Source organism: Delphinapterus leucas, chromosome 2 (genome assembly GCF_059928025.1).
Source record: "Delphinapterus leucas isolate spDelLeu-1000000601 "Yukka" chromosome 2, BTC_Dleu_Yukka2, whole genome shotgun sequence".
Lineage (NCBI taxonomy): Eukaryota > Metazoa > Chordata > Mammalia > Artiodactyla > Monodontidae > Delphinapterus > Delphinapterus leucas.
The window spans coordinates 72,773,879-72,790,361 of record NC_143130.1 but is presented as its reverse complement, the minus strand read 5'-3'; the positions used below and the strand labels follow the sequence as shown (position 1 = coordinate 72,790,361).

General features: G+C 51.8%; 1 protein-coding gene across 4 annotated transcripts in view; it reads right to left on the bottom strand.

The window, feature by feature from the left end:
• Positions 1-337: 337 nt before the first annotated feature.
• CILP (cartilage intermediate layer protein) overlaps positions 338-16,483 on the bottom strand; it is a 32,134-nt gene continuing 15,988 nt past the window's right edge. Inside the window, exons 3-10 of one of the 4 annotated variants that reach the window (XM_022579778.3) lie at positions 11,791-11,960; positions 9,814-9,906; positions 8,553-8,822; positions 7,106-7,288; positions 6,395-6,709; positions 5,521-5,629; positions 4,734-4,891; positions 338-2,934 (exon numbers count right to left, since the gene is read on the bottom strand). In XM_022579778.3, coding sequence (XP_022435486.2) covers positions 569-2,934; positions 4,734-4,891; positions 5,521-5,629; positions 6,395-6,709; positions 7,106-7,288; positions 8,553-8,822; positions 9,814-9,906; positions 11,791-11,851 — 3,555 coding nt within the window. In that variant the 5' untranslated portion in view covers positions 11,852-11,960 and the 3' untranslated portion in view covers positions 338-568. Of the gene's footprint in view, positions 2,935-4,733; positions 4,892-5,520; positions 5,630-6,394; positions 6,710-7,105; positions 7,289-8,552; positions 8,823-9,813; positions 11,961-16,483 lie in introns of all 4 variants that reach the window. The other 3 variants (XM_022579777.2, XM_022579780.2, XM_022579781.2) reach the window with 3 other exon arrangements.

Here is a 16,483-nt window from a genome sequence, read left to right as displayed (position 1 = left end):
CCAGGAGATGTTTTTTCCAGACTTGGTAGAGGAACTATGATTACCTTATACTCAACAGTGTAACACTGAACGTGCACTAGAGTTCCAGATTCAGCAAAGAAATAAATGTTATTTATAATTCAAGTAAAAATATTTCACCACCTTTTATATGTATGAACTGCGATGGAGGCCTTGCTTACATCCTGTGGAGCAAGGCCAAGAAATATGCTTTATATTGGTTATTTGATCTTCAACATCAGATTATCCTTATTGTAGAGGTGGGCAAAACCATGCAAAAAAGAAAATGAAGGACATTTCCATGTATGGCACTAAATGAAGAATGCTCAAAGCCACAGAGTTTGCCCATGGCCAATTTCCTGTGTTTCTTGTAAAGAACAGGGCAAAGAGGCTTTATTTTGACATTTTGGGGGCTCCATGCCAATCAGTATCACAGGACAAAGACAGTAAGAAAGGGAATGAAGAAACAAACGAGCAAGTTGCACCAGAACAGATGGGCTTAAGTTAACCAAGTGACAGTTTGGGTGTCAGTCTCACAATGGCTGTGGGGAGAAGGGAAGTACCACAAGCCTTAGTTGCTCAGAGGCTGCTGAGCAACCCCAGAAAACCTCAGAGAGGCCGCCCCTCTGCGCCAGCGCTGGCCACCCTGACTTGACCGCTGCCTCCTTGAGGGCGCTCTTCCCCTGACAGTGCTTGCTGGGGAGGGCCGGGCCGGGGTGCTTTGGAGGTACTGGAAGGCACTCTGACGGCCCACCTGCCTCTCTACGCAGTTAAAGGTCAGGGCCACTCCCACATTGCTCTTCATGACTCTGGAGGAGCCATCAGATGTGCCATCAAAGCACCGGCCAAGCGCAATCTCCTTGGCTGTGCGAGGGTCCTGGTCAGTGACAGTGTAGATGCCATAGTTGTGGCCCAGTGGGTCCAAGGGCGCCAGCATGGTGTACTCACTGGTATTGTCATTGACCGCCAGTGGTAGGTGGTTGACCAGGTACTCATGCAGCATGGAGTTTACGCTGACTCGATGGCAGCTGCCCTGGGGGATAACCTTCACCAGCGTGCGGTCTACACGGTCCTGGTCATAGAGCATCCCACTGCACTTGAACTCCAAACAGGCAGCTGAGACATTGGGCTGGTCCCTGTCCCGCGTGCTCTTCACATCCCGGATTCCATACAGCTTTCCCACTGTCTGCCGGTGGGTGCCCCCCATGTTACGGGATCGCACGTTCACCTCCAGTGGCCCCATGATCTTCACCTTGATGTAGCAGGCCCTGAACTCCATTGGCTTGGGCCACCATGCCAGGTAGTCTTCAGTCCAGCTCATGGGGTCATCCTCGTTGAAAGGGACCGTGTTGTAGTCATACCGATCCCCCTCAATCTGGTAGAACCGGAAGTGGGCCGCACTGGGAGGTGCTTCCTCGCATGCCTGGAGGTTCTCGAATGCATAGATGGGTCCATTGCTCTCCTCGGCTGAGTTGGGCCTTGGTTTGGCCATGCTGATCTGGAAAGCTGTCTTCTTGGCCTGTGGGTCCTCATGGTCTGTCCGGCGGTACTTGAGCTTGTTGAGGTAGGGCTGAGGGACACCAATTGCATTTGGGTTGAATTTAGGAGAAGACTCCACTGCTTCCAGTTCTTCCCCAGCCAGGCTCGCTAAGACGTAGGCAGAGTAGGCATCAGGGGACTGGTCATCGCAGAAGGCAGGCAGACAGGCCCCATTGGGACCAGTGATGACACTGTCAAAGCGGCCCCAGGCCCTGGGGTTAGAGGAGAAGCCAGTCCTGGGCTCCAGGTTGATCACAGAGACCACGACACCCTGCATCTGCTCACTGGGCAAGAACCTCTCACTTCGGTAGGCCCTCACCTTGATGAAGCACCTCCTGCTTTCAGGGACATCCAGGTTAAAGAGCCTCCTCTCACGGATCTCCATGTTGCCCACCAGGAAGGTCCTGTCTTCTCTTCTGTTCCGCCTTTGGCTTTCAAATTTGAAGTCACCTTCCTCCTCCCACAGCCCTGTGCCTGGGTTGAGTGACCAGAGTTTCATCATGGGCAAGTGCTCTGGCATCTTGACCTGGGTTGAGTCGAGGTGGACCTTTACCTTGCCAACATTAAGTGACTCTGAGGTGGCCTCACCTGTGAAGTCCACAGAGAACATGCCGTATGTCCGAAGGGGGAAGGTGTCTCCTTCATCATTGATGAAGTTCAGGTCACTCTGGGCAGCAGTAGCTGTGGAAATATTCCGGGGATCCAGGAAGGTCACACTGGCCTTTACTTTTCCTGTGTAGGGCTCCCCGTTCTGCCGGTAGAAACTCTTGGATGGGATCTCCAGCTCAGCCACAGGATCTTCACCAGCCACATCCCCCAAGGGGATAATGTTGGTCTCCATGGCCTCCAAGGTGATGGGCTCTTTCCGCCGAAGCATCTTGATCTCATGGAACACCGCACTCCCCTTCTTATTGAAGGGCAGCACTTTGGTGGTGTTGACAAACTTCTGCAGCCTGTCCACAAATGTGAGCACCAGCCTCTCAGTGTCCTGAGGGACGTGGAGGGTGAACGTGCCCTTGTAGCCAGTCATGCTCACACGGCTGTTCCCCATGTACACGTGGCCAAAGCGCATGGGCTCCCCATTGTCAGAGGCGCTGACACGTCCCCGAACGATACTCTGGGTCTCCGTACACCGCTGGCAGGTGCACTCCATGGCCACCTTGGTGGGCAGCGTGTACCCACTGCACTGGATCTCCCTCTCCTCTGTTTTGGAGATCCCACAGCAGTTCTCCACAGCATCCTGGCACCTGATCCCATTATCCTGCTGCCCTGCACAGGTCTTGACAGGGCAACGACCCACATCATAGTAGAAGGAGTTGGTGGCATTCTGGAAACAATCATGGGGCAGCTGGATAAGGTAGCTCTCGGGGGTTGGGTTGCAAGGAGTCTCATCGGGGGCTATGGAGGGAAATAGTTCGGATATTAAATGCAAGTTCTTTTCCTACATAAAGGGGACCTCAACCTCCGCTCTCTGCCATACTTTAGGGTTTTCAAAGTACTTGTGTGATCCCAATTCTCACAAAACTCCTCTGCGGGAGATAGAACAGCTGTTACTAATTCCATTTCACACACAGGGAACAGAGCTTGCTGCCGAGACCAGTAGAGCAATCGTCCTAATTGGAGGGGTCTTGAAAATTCGTGAGGGTGTTTTGAGTTACCATCAAAATCGGCAGTGCTACTGACTTATAACGGGCAGGGGGCCTTGCAGCTCTGTTTTCTGCAGTGCCTGACACTGTCTCTCGTACGGAATTCTTCTGCATCCTGTTTGACTTTCACGTATTCTATAGACATTCATGTAGGTGGAAAACTTGTTTAAAATTATCGGAGCCTGGTATCTTTTACATGGCTTTACCATACATTGAATTTTTCAAGAATGCAACTACCATATAAATCAAGCCAAGATTGTACTTTGTTTAGCTTGGAAAAATACCAAGAATTGCTTCTTGTTTCAGAAAAATCATGTACCTACAACAATTGCCCAAGGAATGTGAAATGATGCCCCTGTATCCATCAGCATTTGTAGCTGTCACACTCATGGTGACTGGATTCAAGTTCAAGTATCTGACCTCTTGGTTGATGTTCTTGTGTCATTATGCCAAAGCACTTACATATTGAAATACATACTATTTTGTATTAAAATTATTTTCTTTGTATTTCCCTTTTACGTTATTAGGGCCATGTGCATGTATATTTGGAAATTATATGTAGTTATTATCTATAAATTTAACTTTAGAATAGTAAAAAATATTTTTAATTGAAAATATTTAAAATTTAAAGTATTAAGAATAACTGAAAAAAAAACAGAAAGAAAGAATAACTGTGACAAGTGGGGAGCACTGGTATAATGAGCGGGGAACTACTGCTGACAGTTCTCCACATCTCCTCTGCCAGGGTTCAAGTCCCCTGTGTCCTGCCTGTCCCGAGGTGTGTTACTCAACTTTCTTGGAGTCTCTGAAATATTCCAAAATCCTTCCAACAAAATTTCTTCTGCCTTTTGTTTGGTTTTGTTTAGGCCAATTACTAAGATATCCTCCTTCTCCCTTACTTTCCAAGTACAGTTTCCTGATTGGTCTTGGCCTCCAGTTTCTCCTCCTCCAGCTCACTTCTAGAGACCAGCTTTAATCAGGTCACCCTTTCTTGTAAAGCCCCCTCAGTTTCCCACTTCTATACCTTGCTCATGCTGGCCCCTTGATCTGGAATGCTCCCATCTCCATACACACAGACCCTGGCCATTGTTTAAGACCAGGGATTCACAACATTGGCTGCAAATTAGAATTACCTGGGGAAGATTTTAACCTGTGCATGACCAGGCCACATCCCAAACCAATGAAATCAGGCTCTCTGGAGGTAAGACCCAGACGTCAGTATTTTAAAAAACTCAACAGATGATCCCTATTTAAGCCTCAAGCAACCAGCCATAGTCACTCCTACCTGGAAGGTCTCTGTCTCTCATCTATAGAGTCCACAATTCCTTATCTCCTGTTTTAACTACATTTTTTCATCTTTACTGACTTGTCTCTTATTTCTCCACCCATCCTGGAGTGGCAGCTCTGTGAGGGTAGGATCAAGGTCTGTGCCATCTTTGTGTCCCAGAGAGCACAGTCTAGAAAAGCCCAAGGTTTTACTGCCCAGGAATGCCCACTGGAGTGCTCCCCGGTGCTGTAGCAGGGGCTCCCCAGGGGCCCTGACAGTCTTACCTATGACAGTCAGCCGGGCGACATGGGACTTTGCAGCCCCAGTGTCGCTCTGGGCCTTGCAGAAGTACTCCCCGGCCTGGTCCCGTTGCAGGTTCCTCAGCACCAGCTTGCTCTCGTGCTTGTAGAGGGAGGGGTCCAACAGTGTGCTGTTATGGTACCTGAAAGGGATGGAGAGGGACGGCCTGACGGGGCAGTAGGAGGGCTGGTATACTTGGGGACAGTGCCAGGAGCAAGGCAGACGGTGGACGGGTCCCTGCAGATGCCAACACCACCACTGACTCAGCTCATTCAAGAACACTGACTGGCCTGGGAGTCAGGGGACTCGATTCTGAGTCTCAGCCCCACCACTAACTGGCTATGGACCCTTAGACAAACCATTTCACGTCTGAGTTTCAGCTTCCTGTTCTATGAAATAGGAGCAGTGATGCCTAGCTAACTCCATAGAATTGTTGAGAGCATCAAACAAGATAATGGCTATAAAATGTTTGTAAAGGGTAAAGGACAGCCACTGGAGACACTGACCTTGTTTGCCCATGTCTGGGAAATTAGGGCTGGGGAACCTGGTTCTGTGGCCCAAGGATATGAGTCAGGACCCCAAGACCAGAGCTGCTCTGGGGGACCCCAGCTTTGATAGGACAACAACAGGGCTTGCTCGTTGTCTGGGTGGCCTCAGCCCTGCTGGCCCCCACTTGTTAATTATTGCCATGATTAATAAGTCCAGACCCAATGCAAGAAAGCTCTGGTTTCCAAGAGGAGAACTGGGCCAGGTAGCTGGCAGAATACTCACCAGAAATACTTGTCTGGTTTGGGCTTCCCCGTGGCCTTACAGCACAGGGACACACTCTGCCCAGCTCTCCGTGCTTTTGCCTTGGGGTTCATCACAATGTATGGAGTCTCTGAGACAGAAGGTGAGACATGGTGTTTTGGGTTTTTCTTTGTGACAGGTTCTCCAGAGCCTTGCTCCCTCAGGTATTTTGACATGCGTTAAAATTGTACAACTTCACACACACCACCCAGCCCCTCTCTAATGGTCCTAATAAGTAGCTGGTCCAGAATGGAGTCCACTCCCTCCATCTACTCAGCCTGGGACCCGCTCCCATGGTCTCTCAGGCAGCATCTGGGTGAGGCAGTGGAGAACCAAGAGGACCTTGTACCAGCCAAGATTCCCAAACACTGCCATTGAGACAGAGCTGGCTGCTCTGGTGACTCCAGCAGAATTTTCTGGCCAATCTGCACCATTTCTGAATTCCCCCAGCCTCTCTATGCCTTTCAAACGTTATACTGTATTGTAATTGACTATGTTAGATAAGGTGACCAGGAAAGAGCTCATACATTTGAGGGAGCAAGCCATTCCAATATCTGGGGGAAGAACACTCCAAGCAGAGTATATAGCAAGTGCAAAGGCCCTGAGGCAGGCGTGTGCCTGTGTGTTTGAGGAACGGATAGGAGTAGAGTGACTCAGTGTGGGCGGAGGGGACTATAACAGGAGAGGAGAGGGGAAGAGAGAAGAGAAGGAATGGGGGGTCTGGCAGATGATGTCGGGACTTGGGGATTTTTCAGTTTTACTCTGGGCAACCTGGAAAGCCAGCTCTTAGTACTGTAATCCTTTTATTTAAAAGTCCAGCCTTCCTCCCCAGCCCTATCCCAGAGAAGTTAAGTACCTGCCCTCATGAACTCTGCCTTGATGGTGGCTGCCTTCAGTCTAGTCTTAGGCATCGTGAGCCTGATAGGGGCAAACTTGGTCTTTGTGATCTTCAGGATGCTTTTGCCATCGGGGCACAAGCCAGGGACTCGGAACCTCCCGCTGCTGTCCGTCTGGGTCAATAGCTTAGGTGTTTTGGTCAGGATGTAGACAGTAGCCCCTGAGGCTGGGGCACCCCCAGGGAGGGAGACAACCCCATACAGCACGAAGTCCTGGCACATGCAGGCGTCACAGTCAGCATTCACCTGGCCCATGGGGCAGGTCAGGTCACAGGCTGTGGAAGAAGGGGCCACATCAGGAGGGCGTGTGTGGATTCTGGCCCTCCTTCAGTCACGTCCCAGCCTGTGGACTCACATATGCTTCCTCTCCCCCTTAGGCCTTTGTTACCCTTCCTCATCAGCCTGCATGACTAATTCCTACTCATCCTTCAAGACTTAGCTCAGGACACCTCCTCTAGAAAGGCTTCCTCAATTCCCCTAAGCTATAATAATTGACCATGCACTATGCTCCCACATTATCCTCTACATCCCCCATCGGTGCACGTAATAGATGCTCAGTTAATACCTGATGAATGAATGGATGAATCTGTCTCAGTCTGACCCTCTAAACTATTCTAGGCTGCTTCAGCCCCAGCCCCATGCCTGCCCAGTACCAAGAGCAGGGGTAGTACCTGAACAGGCCTGCTCCATGCAGAGCCGACCCTCCTCGGTGGCATCATTGCACAGTGACACCGTCTCTGCCAAGCAGGTGCGTGTTCGGGTCTGGACCCCAGGGTGACCACAAGCAGCAGAACACTTGCTCCAGGGAGACCACAGGCTCCAGAGGCTGTGCTCTGTGTCTTGGCGCAGGGATCCTGCAAAGCAGGATCAGCAGATGGTCTGACTTCCCTCTCAGAGGGACTCTGTCAGGAAATCTGACCCAGAGGCTGTTTTTTCTCAGAGAGCAAGGCCTCCATTTACACCACAGATGTCACTGATATTTATATTTCCTGTAAGGATTTTTCCAGCAGATGGACATCAAGAGTCTTGAGGAAGTGGTGTCTCTAAGTTTTACAAAAACACCGAATGGGCTAGGGGTGGCCCTGAGAGGGACTTTTTGGCCAAGCACTGGGACTTTGATGTGCTGTCCTAGGAGGTGCAGGGATAGCACCATCTTACACTTTACCCATGTTCCTGAAGAAGGGCCCCCTGGAAAGTCAGGGCCTGGGGCCTCAGTGACATCAAGCCCCCTCTGCCCACCCTCCTTCACCTCTGGTCTGAGGCCTGTGTACAAGAATGGAGGCCTCGGACCTCACTCGGGAGACCTTGCTCAGCCTGAGCTCCCACTGCAGACGACCACCACTGCCTCCCGGGCCTGCAGGGTCAGGCCGTGTGCACTGGCGGGATCCCGGGAGGGGAGCGTGCATATCCAAGAAGCGGGCAGGCCTGCAGCTGGCTCTGAATTATCCAGTGTGCGGAGAGGAGATGGAAAGAGCACGAACTCTTGGGCTCTGCAAACACAGGCATGGGTTTAAATCCCAGCATTCCATTTATCAGCTGTGTCGTCCCAAGAAGTTACCTAAACTCCCTGAACCTGGAATAACTTGTCAAAATGGAGATTCCTCACAGGTCAGTTGTAAAGGTTGAGTAATGGAGATAACTAGCAGTGTCTGGCACAGAAGAACTAACATAGAAACTGACACTTAGTGGACGTTCACCTGCATTAAGCCCTCTACATTCATTATCTCATTTAATCCTCATAAAAACCCCTATGAAGGATTACTAATATTACCCCTGTTCTACATGTGAGAAACCTGAGGCTCAGAGAGCTTCAGAACATTTGTCTAAGGAACACAGTAGAGATGGTAGGCCCAGATTCAAACCAAGCAGCCCAACTGCAGAGCCTGTGGTCTTCACCACTGTGCCACATGCACTCAGTAAAGTGGATTGAAAGGAAATTACCCATCCACACAGAACACTGTTGGGAAGATTATGGTTCTCATGACACTAATGGGTTATTATGGAGTCAAAGCATGTGTACGTGTGTGACAACCAGAGTTCCCGTAGCCAGACGCAGGTCCTGGCTCTCCCTTTGCCGAGGCTGGTGGGAGGTAGCGGGTGGGGACTGGTCAGGCTCACCTGGTGGGCAGAGGAAGCGCACGGTATAATTGGAGCAGTTCTGGCCGGGCCGCTGCTCCCTGTTGAGGCACCAGAAGCCCTCAAGGGGGCTGCCATGGACCACTTGGCCAGTGCTGCCTGCGGGTATCCAGTCGGTGGTCCTAGCCTCTAGCCGCAGGGGCCGAGGACACACCTGGTGCCCGTAGTAGAAGTGAATGGCATCTAGCCGCTCGTAGTCGCCCCGCCCACCTGGGTGGTCAATGTTGAACCACGTTGTCCACTCCCCAGGACCTGAGAGAGAGAGCCAGGTAGGAGAGGAGCCAGGCCCTGGAGCTCCAGGTGAGCTCAAGCCCTGGAAGTCATCCCTAATACCCCTCACCCGCCCCTCACTGGTCTCAGGCCCTCATCGCATCTCTCTCTCCAGCATCTCTCCAATCTCTTACACTTCTGCTTACACCCTACCGCCAAAGGTTCTGTTAAAGCTCTCAGCAGCCTTGGCTGTACCACGTCAGAAACTTCCTGCCTGGGTCTCTACCTCCAGCTTCCTCCGAACCCATGCCCACCCCTCTCCAAACACTGCAGTCAGGGTGAGCTTTCTCCACGTGGCTTGGGCCACATCACTCCTGGCTTTAACTCTCTTAACCAGGCATTCAGGTGCTGGTGAGCTGGCCCCTGGTATCTCTCCATCTTCATCTCCCTGCTCTCTCCCTGCCAGCCTGTGCTCTGGCCCCAGCAAGCCCTACAGCATTTCTGGAAGCTATCAGGAGGCTGCATTATTCTGAGCTGTCCTATATACTTGGTCCCTCTGCCTGGACAGAGATGTAGGCCAAACGCCTTTTTTTTTTTTTTTTTTTTTTTGCCACACCGTGCAGCATGTGGGATCTTAGCTCCTCCCCCCCAAGGATGGAACCCACGCCCCCTGCAGTGGAAAGCATGGAGTCTTAACTATTGGATCACCAGGGAAGTCCCCAAATGCCTTTTAAAAGTGGGTTTCACTCTGTATGACAGACTCTAGGTCCTTGTTATACAGCAGAAACTAACACAACATTGTAAAGCAATTATACTCCAATAAAGATGTTAAAAAAAAGATATCTAAATATATATATATATATTACAACCATGACCATTAGCCAAATAGCTATAAATAAAACATTTTTGAAAATTTTTTTTAAAAAGTGGGTTTCTATGGACCACTGACATTGTTCCCTGGCTGCAGAGATCCTCTTAGCAAGCTCAGTAAAAACCCTGCCCCCAATTACTCCCTGCTCCAGCCACAACTCACTGTCCAGGGGGTCAGCAGGCTTGGCAAAGATGCCTGAGGTCCTCTTCCCAGGCTGGGCTCTTCTCACCGACTGAGTGAGCATCATCTGCCTCCCTGAGGGCCAGGAGGGTAAGTGAGAGGCCAAAACAGTTACAGAGGCCCAACAGGGTCCTGCTACTAGCCTCTCAAGACATAGGGAAGCAGTGTGATGTGGGGGATGGAACATAAGCACTGGGCATGGGTTCAAATCCCCCTCTGTCACTTACTGGCTGTGTGACTTCACAAAAGCTTTATTCCTTTAAATCTGTTTCCCCATAAAATAGAACTGCATCAACAATCACCCCAGCATAGGGTCCTGGTGCATACTCAGGGTGACGGTGAAGGTAAAGGGACATGGCATGCAGTGCATGGTCAACAAATGGTGGTTCTCTTTTCACTCTTGTTCTAGAAAGGGACCATGGGATGCTGCTGAGCACCTGGGGCTCCTACTTTAGGGTCTGAGCCTGTTCTTCTTGGCGGAATGGAACCTTACTTTCCTCATCTGTAAAATGGAGATATTAGTTCCCACTGCACATATGGTGGTCCAGTTGGCATGAGGATTCCATGAGGTAACACAAAGTAAACATCTCTGAAGTATACGGAGATTGAGACTGTGAGCCCCAGACACTCTGCCACTTCCTGACTCTGTGACCTTGGGCCAGATACTTAACTCATCTGACCCCTCATCCTAAAGTGAGGATAATAATAGTTCCTATCTCAGAGGATTGTAGGGATTAAATAAGCTCATTCATAAAATCCACTTAGAACAATGCCTAGCACAGAATGTTTGCTGAATAAGTGTTAGCAACTCCTTTTAAGCTCAAGACCTGGACAATAGATGTCCATTTCCCTTCTCCTGGCAAAGTTTGGCTTTGGGAATCCACCCTCACCTTCATAGGGCCTAACTGGAGGAGTGGTCCTTTAATTTTCTGACCCCAGGCTGGCAAAGTCTGCCTGAGGAAGGGTATAGGGACCTCGGGCCACAGGCAGTGAGCCTCCGGGCCCACACCACCGGAGGCTGCGTTGGGGGCTCCCAAATGGAAAGGAGAAAGGGGAGAGCAGAGCACTGCAAAAGCTTTGAAAGGTAATTAACTCTCACGTGAGAGAGCCAAATCAGTATTCTCTTTGCTGCTTAATTGGGGTGATAGGAGCTCTTTTAATCAAACTAATCTGATTTGCCCTCAGATGGCTGAATGTTAATCATCTTTCCCAACAGCAGCTGTCAGGGTAGAAAGAGCAAGGCAGGAGGTGGGCACATGTAGGGTTTGGCAAGACGCTGAGACAGCCTTTGTTCCTGCACCTGTGGTCACAAAGCCTGCAGTGCTTGCTGCTTTATGAGAGGATTTTGAGCATATTTTTGCTTTACCTGAGTATGTGGCTAGAAATCAGGAAAGGAAGGGGAGATGGGAGAGAGTATACAGGATAGTGCTGGGAGCTCTGATGCTTAGAAGCATTGGGGAGCCCACCAGGCAAATTCTCTCCACCTGTTCCCTTGAGAACTCAGTGTCACCAGAGAATGGGGTCAGAGGACAAGGAGACCAGAAGGGGTTCTGGTGTCTCTGTCAAATTTGGTGACAGGGTCTAAATGAATTTTCATGAAACTAAAACCAAAAATCTGGCTGTGAGTACTCAGTGATCCCTTTTGCTTTGGCTATCAGAAAGCTCAGAGCTAAATTTAACACTCAGGGGCAGTGGTAACCCTCTTATCTTTTTTCTGCCTTCTGAGTGACACTTACCCTGCTCCTCATTTAAAAGATTCTGTTCTGTGAGTTTTAATATTGGTACTTAAATCCTTTAGGAAAACAAGCAGGGTATAAATTATGAATAAATAGACAAGCCAGCCTCAGATCTTAGTGCCACTGCTGTGGCTTAAGGCAGATGCAGAGTTGGGTCCCAGACCATAGTGACTTCATTATGACAAGTGGGGGATTAGATAGACAGTAGATACTTAGCCTGTACCCAACAGAGAGGTGACCTCTAGGACCAGGAAGAAGAACACGCAGGCCTTGATCACCACCATCTTTCCTCCAGGTCCCGTGGGGAACGTGGCAGGAGTTGAGTGAGGGTTCCTTCACAGAGTCGGATTGTCCCTGGAACGTGACCCCTGAGAAGTTTCTCAGATCAGTGACCTGCAAAGAAACAAAGCTTGTCAGGTTCCACTTCTCTGAGTCACCTCTTAGGGCTTGAGCAGAACTATTTCTTGACCTATCAAGGGTGAAAAGTGGACAGAATGAAGTCTTGTGAGAGTGACACCTGCCCACATTGCAAATCTGGTCGGCTTGCAAGATGCACAGAGTCAGACTCTGAGTTCACATGAGGCAGACCTGGATTCAAACCCTGGGTCCAGGTGCCAGGGTCCCACATTGAGATGGGACACAAGGGACAGTAGGGGTGAGACGTTTCCTTGCCCATGAGGAGGGGCCTGGGCTCACCCGCGGCAGCCTCTGGGTGACTCATTAATCACTTCCCAGACCCGGGCTTGGGGACATGTTTTGCTACCCCTTGGTGGGGTTCCCATTCTCACACAACAGGCTTACATATTAAGGCTATGCAGCCCCTGCCCCAACTACAGTGGCGCCTCACAGGGCAGGCCAGCTGAAGGGTGCAGATGCTTCAGACACACCGCCTCCATGAACACATTCCCAGATATGCACTGGCTGCAGCTGGAACACATTTCTGGCCTGTTTGTTTGGGGCCTGGCTGGGAGTTTCTGGCCTGGCTGCTCCTGGGCCTCCCTCAGGAGCCTACTGAGGGAGAGCAGAGGGGATGCACTGGGAGAGGCTAGGGCCCCCCAGTAACTGCTGAGCATGGGTTACGGGCTGCAGGAGCAGGGAGAGGAGAGCAGGTCTGGCAATAGGGCAAGGACGCAGGGGGAGCGGCCCAGGCTCCCGCTCAATTTTCTCTCTCCCCAGAGCTCTGGCCAACCCAGAATCTGACCAGTGCCTGGAAATTCAAAAGTGATTCCCTTCAACCTCCAAAGTCCAGGGTGTGGTGAGAAAAGGGAGATTCCTCCTTTCTGGAAAAAAAGATTCAAAAGCACTTTGTTGGGACTTCCCTGGAGGCGCAGTGGTTACGAATCCACCTGCCAATGCAAAGGACACGGGTTCGAGCCCTGGTCCGGGAAGATCCCACATGCCGCGGAGCAACTAAGCCCGTGTGCCACAACTACTGAGCCAGCTCTCTAGAGCCCGCAAGCCACAACTACTGAGCCCACGTGCCACAACTACTGAAGCCCGCGCGCCTAGAGCCCTGCTCCGCAACAAGAGAAGCCACGACAATGAGAAGCCCGCGCACCGCAACGAAGAGTAGCCCTCGCTCACCACAACTAGAGAAAGCCCACGCGCAGCAATGAAGACCCAACACAGCCAAAAAAACCCCACAAATAAATAAATTTATAAAAAAAAATAGCACTTTGTTGTCCCAAAAGAAGAACAGACCAACCCCATGCTGCAGATCATCCAGCTCTAAGCCCACTAACTCCACCACCACCTGTTTCTCAGCCCAGAGAACAGAGCACGGGTGTCCCCGAGGTCTCCAGCTCTTGTGTGTCTCACGCCACGCTCCCAGGCTCTGAGCAGAGGGCTGAGCGCTCCGCGGGCCTGCACAGCATTCAGTCTGGGATTGCTCCGCAACTGTCTGGGAAGCCAAAGTGGCCTGAGGCACCTTATGGAAAAACCATTTCCCATCTGGCAGCGCATGGAAGTTTCCTCAGCATATGCTCTGTGGGTGAGGCTCCCCACCCCACGGGTCCCAGAACTCTCGGATAAAGAAGACTGGCTGACCGCAGGAAAAAAGCAGAGTGCCCAGAGGTACAAAGATCCTGACTGGGACTCTCTGAGGGCCCCTATCCTCAGGTGGGGGAGGGAAAAGACCTTGGGCCAATGGGAGAAAGGAGAGAACTCCAAAGCAGAAAGGGGAGTCTTCTCTGGAGGAGATATGGGGTGGTCAGGAATAGCTGAGCCAGGCAGTGGGGTGCAGGGATGGACTGAGGAGAATAGGAGTGGGGCTCACCGTGTCCTGAGAGGGACTCCTCAGCTGGGGGGTCCAGGTCTTCCTCTCCCCAGCAGTCCAGCCACGGGGCCTTATATAGCACAGCTGGTGGCTCAGCCTGTGGCAATGCACCACGGGAAGCGGCCGCGAAACCAGATCCAAGCCTGAGGAAGCTCGGCCTTCCCCACCCCTCCCCACACCCCCTGCAGACTCCAGGGGCCCGGATTTCGCTTCCAGATTCTCAGAGGGAGAGGCCGCAGGGCCTGGGGATGGGCCAGGTGGGCAGCTGCCTGGGGCTCCATAGGCCAGAGCAGAGGGATGGGTGAAGAGGCGGCTGGGCACTGAGCAGCCCTGGGAAGGGGCCAAGGGCAATTCTACATGTGGGCAGCATTTCATAGCTCAGGAGGTGGGATGCTCTTGCCTAAGCTTTGCTTGCCGATCCCCCGCATGGCCCCGGCCCTGGCCCCGGCCCTGACCTATGCTGGCCTTAGCACATACCCCAAGCTCTCTTAGGGCCACAGATCACCTGGCCTCTCAGCTGGGGGTGCTTGGTCAGAGTTGGGCAACTACTGAGCTTCTGTGGCCCCTGAGGGAGCACTCAGGGAACCTCAGAGGGACAAGGGACAGAGGAGTGGTGGGGCACAGAATAAGAGTAGTTCTCCCTTACCCCTGCCTGCTTCCATTTGGGTACCTGCCTATACCCATTGGACCCGAGAGGAGCTCCTGCATGTGGATTCTCTGAGATCCTGCCAGATGCTCATATGTGCGTGTGTGTGCGTGTGTCTGACTCTGGGTATGGGTGCCACCAGCAGTGAACAGCAGCCTTACCCATAGGTGGCACAGGCAGCTGCTTGTGTTTCCAGACTTCACCCGCCTCCCCTGCAACGTGAGTTTGCCTGTCGTCACAGGCAGCAGTTCTGTAACTTCAGCGTGTATTAGAATCCCCTGGAGGGCTTGTTAAAACACAGATGCTGGGCCCCTCACCCCGACTCTCTAGTTCAGTAGGTCTGAGGTGAGGACCGAGACTTTGCATTTCTAACAAGCTCCCAGGTGATTTTGATGGGGCTGGTTAACAGACCACACACGGAGAGAGTATCAGGTGGAGGCAGAAGATGGGGAGGGGTGAGCCAGGGAGGCAGCAGGAGCTTCCAAGGCCTGTCTCATGTCTCAGGCTCATCTGGCCTGGGCTGGGCTTTCTGCCTCATGCAGGGCCTGGAGATGGAGGCCTGGCCCATGTGGCCCTCCACACCAGTGTCAGCCCATTCCATCCACACACCCTCACTAAGTGCCTGTTTGGGGGCAGGCTCCAGGCTGGGCACTGGGAGGCCATAGGGAGGAGATGTATCCATGCATTCAGAGGAAAGAGCCTTGTATGGAAATGATCCCACAGTGTAGCTGTGCACACTCTTATCCAGAGAGCTGTGCGTGTGTGGTTGTGTGTGTCTGTGCCTGTGTATATGCTGTATGTGTGTACGTCTGTGTCTTTCTCTCTATGTGAATGTGTGTGTGTGTGTGTGTGTGTGTGTGTGTACAAACAAGGGTTTAGGAGTTCTGTTTCTCTGAGCATCATCCTGGACAGGAGCTGTTGGGGGACAGGAGGATGGTGGAGGAAGGATGTTGAGCAGGGACAGCCCCTAAGCAGATCTGGGGCACAGAGCTGGTTTGCTTTTCCTCTTGGAGCCTGGTCTCCCTCCTGGCCCCCAGCTTTTGGCCCATAGATCCCGTAGTAGACCCAGTCTCGTCCAATTATTATCAGAGCCAAGCCATGAAGCAGCTTTAGCCTGAACTAAGTGAAGGCAAATTCTGAACTGAGTGAAGCCCCTGAGACTCTGCTGGTCCATGGACAGACAAAGCCTGGGCCACAATAGCCTGATCAAAGAACAAGAGAAAAACAAGAACTTGGGAGTCAAAAGCCTAGTGCTGGCTCTGTTGCTAATTTTGATGTGTGATCTTGGACAAGCAGTGACCCAAGTGACCCTGGTCCTCAGTGTCCCCACCTGTGTAACAGGAGTTTGGACTGAGTGAGCTCTGAGGCCCCCACCAGCTCTTACAAGATTTGATAAGATGCTGACAACAAACACTGCAGAAAGGAGAGAAAAGAAGAAATGACAGCTCCGAAGAATCTCACCAGAGGTCAGGAAGGAGGCCAGAGAAGCTGCCTGACCACAGACTCTAGATGAGGAGAGCAAGGTAGACAGGAGAGGAAGGTGGGGAAAGGTAAACCAGAGGACCACAGGTCAAGGTCAGGGTAATCACCTGCTTTCCAAGGTCTCGTCTCTATGGAATCCCAGAGTATGTGAAAGAGGTCTCCCCAGCCTCCCAAATGCACCCCTCTCTTCTCGTGCTGTAGTGGGAGAAGGGAAGCCTATAAGGTGAGGGCTTGGCAAAGTAGAGCTCCTTAGGCCGTGATTCCTGCCTAGGTGTCCTTGCTTGGCCCAGAACTCACACTGAGGCCCCATCTATCCTGCCCCAGTGGCCAGAGGGTATTGTCATGGTTGGCAGAGGCTGAGGGACTGTGAGCTAGAATCCCTGGGTTCTGATTACAGCCCAGCAGGTTGTGTCCCTCTAGCTCATGTCCTCCCACCTCCCCCATCAAAGAATCCCTTTCTGTCGCCAAGTGGGGCTGAGCTGTGAACTGCGCAGGGCTAGATTGGTGGAATCT